At 36.4% G+C, this 6,092-nt stretch overlaps 1 protein-coding gene across 1 annotated transcript; it reads left to right on the plus strand.

Moving 5' to 3' along the window:
- Positions 1 to 312: 312 nt before the first annotated feature.
- LOC105176101 (uncharacterized) lies at positions 313 to 1,984 on the plus strand. The gene is made up of 3 exons (XM_011098803.3): positions 313 to 544; positions 902 to 1,011; positions 1,094 to 1,984. The coding sequence occupies exons 1-3, from the start codon at positions 369 to 371 to the stop codon at positions 1,819 to 1,821; spliced, it is 1,014 nt and encodes a 337-aa protein (XP_011097105.1). The 5' UTR covers positions 313 to 368; the 3' UTR covers positions 1,822 to 1,984.
- Positions 1,985 to 6,092: the final 4,108 nt, after the last annotated feature.

The raw sequence follows: 6,092 nt of genomic DNA on the forward strand, positions 1-6,092 counted from the left end.
AAAGCTAATTGTAATTTTTCAAATTATAAAAAATTTATATATAATTACAATAAATCTTAGGAAAGGAAGTATAATTTATCTAATAACAAATGAGTAGCATCCATCACATACACCAAGGCATGCGACGACCCTCTTCCTCTTTGTTCTTTGGCTAGGAGCAAATCCCGCTCAACTGACTCAAACAAACCGCCCCCACGTCGCGATACCACAATTCTTCGTCCCCATGAACACCGCTCCTTCTGCTATATATACCTAGTCACTGTTCCAATCAATTCGAACACAGATAGGTTTCGAGATTTAGAGTTAATCTGTTTGAATAATAAAGAAAAAAAAAAAGAAAAATATAGACTGCATCATATTTTGTGAACATGGCGGCGGCCAGGGGAACGGTGTTAGTGGTGCTATGGCTCACGGTGGTGATGTCGATGGGGCGGTGCTGGGCGGAGAACTTGGAAGAGATGGAGCAGTCGGCTTCCAAGGTCATGGAGGAAGCCAAAGAATCCGCTGGTTCTTGGGCTGATTGGGCTGCCAATAAGTTCCATGAGTAATCCATCACGATTTTCCTTTGTGTTTTAACTTTAATCTTCCACCAAATTCATCAGGATTTTAGTTTCGAAACTGGTCAAAATATATATAAATTACTAACGGGCAGGTTTGCGTAGACCCGTAAACTTTGGTGGATTATGGATTTTGGGATCCTAACCGGTTCTTTAACTTGATTGTTGAACCCAAAAACATTATGTCATGACGTAATGTTTGTACATGTAATGTGAATATATGAATTTGAATAAAAGATGCAAAAGGATTCGAAGTAGCAAAACATGATTCTATTTACGGATTTTACGAACATAATGGATCCGTTTTGACTATGTAAAGGCTTACTGTATGATTGCTTTTCCAGGGGATTTGGAGGGAATGCAGAAGGTACACCAGATGCAGGTCAAAAATTCGTGGTGAAAGCCCAGGAAGCGGCTTCCAAGTCAACTGATACACTCAACTCTGCTGCATACGGTGATTTGGATCATATTTTCTAACTTTTTGGTATGAGGATTCAATTGTCCGATTCGATAACACAAGCTTTCTTTTGTTGCAGAAACATCAAAATACGCTTCTGAGAAGGCCAACGAGGCGGCAGAAACGGCTTCTGAGAAGATCGGTGATGGGAAGAAGTACGCTTCAGAGAAGGCGAGTGCAGCCAAGCATAAGGCATCCGATATGGTTGAAGGTGCAAAAAAAAGTGGGAAGCATGTGGCAAAGGACGCCTATGAGTCGGCATCCGACAAGGCGGGCAAAGCTTCGGATTTGGCTAGAGAGGCTAAGCATAAAACGAAAGGTAAAGCTCATGAGGCCTCTGATAAGGCCACTCGAGCGATGGACAGCACTGCCGATGCTGCCCATGATGCCAAAGAAAAAGTAAAAGAGAAGGCGCAAGACGCCTCCCACAGTGCGTCTAAGAAAGCCCACAACGCCAAGAAAGCGGCATCTGATATGGAAGATGCTGCGTCCAAGAAGGTGAAGGAAGAGACTCATGGTGCTAAATCGAAGGCTAAAGATACAGCATCGGATGCGAAGGATTCTGCCTCAGGCACGGCCAGCCGGGCCACAGAAGTGGTGAAAGATAAAGCAAAGGCTGCGTACAGTTCCGTGTCTAACAAGGCGGACGAAGCCCTCAAAACGACCAAAGAGAAGGCGGGTGCTGCCAAAGAGAAGGTGGCGGATGCAATGTCGAGTGGGAAACACAAAGTTTCCGATACCGCTGAGACGGCCAAAACGAAGGTTGAGGATACGTACAAGTCGGCTAAGGAGACCGTGTCTCCTTAAGATATGTAAAGTGGCTCAAGCAGAGATGGCTTAAGAAGCTGCATGAAACGTAGGAGTTGATGATGTTAGAACACAGACCATAAGTAGGGTTGTGCTGAGGTGGGTATTACACTACCACCCGTGCATATATTTAATAAATGTCCATAATACTCTTGGTTTACTTTATTCATAATCATTTTGAATTTTTTTAATTTAAAATTTTCATTGAATTTAAACAATAAAGTTTCTAAAATAGAACGAAGCAATTTTATATATTTTTCTATAATAATATCACGATACCATGCTTACTAAATTAATTTATTAAATATATTCCATGAGCTCCTGATCGATCAAATAAAAACTGTTTAAATTTTCAACAAGTATAAATATTTTACCATCGTTTAAGTTTAAATAATGTTCTTGGTGTTGTTCAAATAATATACTATTATTAATCATTTATGTAATCAAAATAGATTCCAGATAGAAATGAAAACTATGATCGGGAAAATAAGTTTATTATAAAAAACATATTTAAAATCTTCAAGTACGTACCCCCATAAGTTTGAAAATTGTACCGAAATTCATGAAAGTAGCCTTATTAACTGTCTTTTTTGTTTTTTTGATATTTATATCTGATAGGCTTATGCCTTCATATAAAAAGGAATAAATTCATTTCACTTGTTATAGTTTATTTACCATTTTGGGTACTGTAAAAGTAAAATTTAATGATTCAGCATATATAACATAATTAACACTACAAAAATTATAATATTTCCTAAAAAATATATTTTATAGTAGCGACTTTTGTAACGGTCAGGTTAATATTTTGGAATAATTTTTGTTTAATTGCGACTGTATTTCAAACGGTAGGCTTACAGCGAATTTTTTGGGCGTTAAAAATTATTTGTAACGGCTTAGTTGGACGTCATCATTTGTAACAGTGTTTTAACTAGCATGAGGGCCCGTACAATTTTGGTCCAAATCTGCATTTGGACTTATTTTTGGAACAACCAAATTAAATTTCTAATAATTATTATTGGAATGGTCGTTGCAACACTTATAGGTATGGGATTGCTTTACGGTTGGACCGGTTTCTCGGAATAGTTATTGTAACGGCCATGCATTATATTGTAATGGTCAATTGGTCTTTGAATTTTTTTTTTAAACGCTTTTGATAATGGTCTTTGTAACTCTTGTGCGAATGTTGGTTTTAGTTTTGCATATGCCTTTGTAACTGTTTTTTATACTGCTTAGTAACGGCTTTATGGTCAGTTTTTTTAAAAATTGATAACTCTCTTTTTGCACGGTCGTTGGAACGGTTTCGTGGTTTATATGATAGTAATTCTTGTTCCGTTACAAAAGCAATTACAAAATAAAAAATACTTTTTTATATTATTTATTTGTATCTAATTTTTTATTTTAATATTTATTTTTCTAAAAATAAATTATTGAATTTTTTGTTATATATATGTAGTTTTAATTTTTTAAATATGCAATATTATATAAAAAAATATATAATATAACAAGAAAATAAAATTAATTTAATTACAAAACTAAAAAGATTGTTTAAATATTGTATTTTTACAAATAAAAAAAATTCTAATCTGAAGCAGCTTGCCCATAGGCCTTGTCTTCGTCATCGTCATCGTCGTCGTCGGGTACTGGGGGATAGCTAGAGGTTGGGGCGCTGGAGGATCAGGCTAGGTGGGATCCATCAGCTTCAAGCCTCACTACCCGATCATCAAGGTCGAGGCGCGACGGTTGTGGTGGCGAGAGCAATGGAGCAGTGGACGTGCAGGGTTGTGATGGTCCAGAAACCGTGTGGTTGGCCTCGAAGTCGTGTACAAATACTTAGCTCCTCTTCTAGTCGGTTGCTGCTCATTTAGGGTAACTAAGCCTTGAGAGGATAATAGAGGATCTTGATCACTGTTTTGCTGGTTATGGCATTCTTCCATTGTCCTCCAGAATAGCTCTTGCGAACAAATTAATTGATCATATTTTTAAAAAGTACTTTTAAATTCAAATATTAAATTATCACATATACCTACCTTGACCTCTACTGCCCTCGGATCGCTCCATTGGCCATCCTCCTTCTTTTTATAGCACTTTTCAAACACCTTTATCTGTTTGACGGGGCATCCGAGTTGTGCCTCCTATTCAAAAATCATTTAATGAAATGATTAGAAAATTAAAAAATTAAATTAAATATTTAATAGTATAATATAATACTTACCATCTTATGTCTGTAGGCCCCAAAGGAAGATGACCCCCTGCGGTAGACAGTAGTCGTTGTGTCCGCGTTAGCTGCCCAGTTGGCCTTATTTTTTGTCAACTATGACTGAAAATCTGGGCTCGCCCAGTACTCCAATAGCTGGCGCCAGATATTCTCGGCCAGCCACAGCAGTTAGGGCAACTGATTGCGGGCCTCAGCGAACCGCTTTCGCAGGAACTTACTTGTCTGCTACTTAACGATCTTGAACATCATCTCATTATCGCAATCTCACCAATAAGTCAGCTGCAAATGTCACATATTAAGAAAAATGTAAATATTAGAAAAAAATATAAGTATTACATAAAAATAAATATTATTCTTACCTTTAAATTATTAAACCAGAATAATTGGTACTCCTATGAGATCTACGACACGGATCCTAGGGATGCTGATAATGTCCATGGACTGTAGCATTAATCTGAGAGTGAAAATCTTGGTCCGACCTAAAAAAATAATTAAATATTAAAAATAATAAAAATTTTATAAAATAATTAAAATAAATTTTTCGTACGTTACCTCGCATCCCGAAGGCTAATATAACGTCTTTGAGACGTTGGTGGCAGTGGTGGCGCTGCTGGTGATGGTGGTGCATCCCACGGCCTGCCCGGCGCCTGTGAACTAATTGACCCTGTCGCAGGTGACCCCGCTATGGCGGGATCTGCAGTCGGTGGCGGCAGCACGGATGTAGGCTCCGATGGTGGGGTTGTGGGGGTGCATCCACACCAACAGCGGGGCGAGGACTGGTAGGGCCACGCCCGCTTGCACGACCATGGCCCCAGCCACGACCTTGTTCCGAAGGAAGTGGAGCACCGATATTCATGGATCTACAATTTAAAAAATATTAATATTAAAACTATCAATTGTATTTTATTATTGTTAAATTATTTTTTTTCTAAAATTTTTAAATATTTCTAAAATTTGCGTTGAAGTCCATTTATTCATAATTATCCTAAAATTACATTAAGGTCTATTTCTTTGTAATTATCTTAAAATGCATAATTTTTCTAAAAATTGCTTTAAGGTCCAATTTTTTTCTAAAATTATAGTAAGGTCCATTTATTCGTAATTAAATTGCATTAAGGTCCAATTTTTTCCTAAAATTACATTAAAGTCCATTTTTCCTAATTCTCCTAAAATGCATATTTTTTCTAAAAATTACATAAAGGTCCAAATGTTACCTAAAAATTGCATTAAGGTCCAAGGATGCAAAAATACTTCACCACATGAACGATAGGTTGTATCCGATCTAAACATAAAACAGGTCCCTCCGCGGAAAGTACCGTGCTTTCAATACACGGCTCAGCAAACTAGCAGGATTAGAGATGATTCGCCACCCCTATTTGGCAAGCATGGATCCAATGCCTCATCGGGTTTCAACTGGAGTGCTCTCCGACTTCTAAAGGTTAATCTGTTGGCGCCAAACGCATTCATATCTCTCTAAGAATTTTGCACTAAATTGTCGCTATAAATAATTATGGGGCACATTTATAATAACAATTTATGACAATATAAATATAGTCACAAGTGCATTTGTTGTCACTATATTGCCACTAAACATGTGTCGCTTATAATTATTGATAACTAGTCATCCCTGCATGCATATAATAAATAATCTTCCACGCTTTAAAATATATTATAAATAAAAATATAACATCTGAAATATATTAATTAGACAGTACAGTTAATGTAAAACTTAAAAAGAATTGAATGATTTAGTTATTTTATTAGTTAAATGATACTTTTGGGATCACAAAAATTTTGGCAGAGGTGTCAAAACCGTCATTTTGTGTCTATAATACCTCTTTTCTTTGTAATAGTATAAATATTGTCACTATTAGAATTACAAAAACGATTAGATTGATATATAAATGTTGTCTTCACTTGGAATCATAAATATATATTTTTAATTCATGCAATTATATATGTATATTAATTGAAAATGTCAATATATAATATGTTGAAAAAGCAAAGCTGGTTCTACAAGTCTGCAGCATGCATGCTTGCTTTAAAAAAATGAGAA

Source organism: Sesamum indicum, linkage group LG13 (genome assembly GCF_026168435.1).
Source record: "Sesamum indicum cultivar Baizhima isolate 11 linkage group LG13, ASM2616843v1, whole genome shotgun sequence".
In the NCBI taxonomy this organism is placed as follows: Eukaryota; Viridiplantae; Streptophyta; class Magnoliopsida; order Lamiales; family Pedaliaceae; genus Sesamum; species Sesamum indicum.

What these genes read in the sequence shown, in the direction of transcription:
- LOC105176101 (XM_011098803.3), top strand. Translation starts at nt 369, where the DNA reads ATGGCGGCGGCCAGGGGAACGGTGTTAGTGGTGCTATGGCTCACGGTG. An exon ending in GCTGCCAATAAGTTCCATGA is followed by an intron (nt 545 to 901) that starts GTAATCCATCAC and finishes TTGCTTTTCCAG; the next exon opens with GGGATTTGGAGGGAATGCAG. An exon ending in ACTCAACTCTGCTGCATACG is followed by an intron (nt 1,012 to 1,093) that starts GTGATTTGGATC and finishes CTTTTGTTGCAG; the next exon opens with AAACATCAAAATACGCTTCT.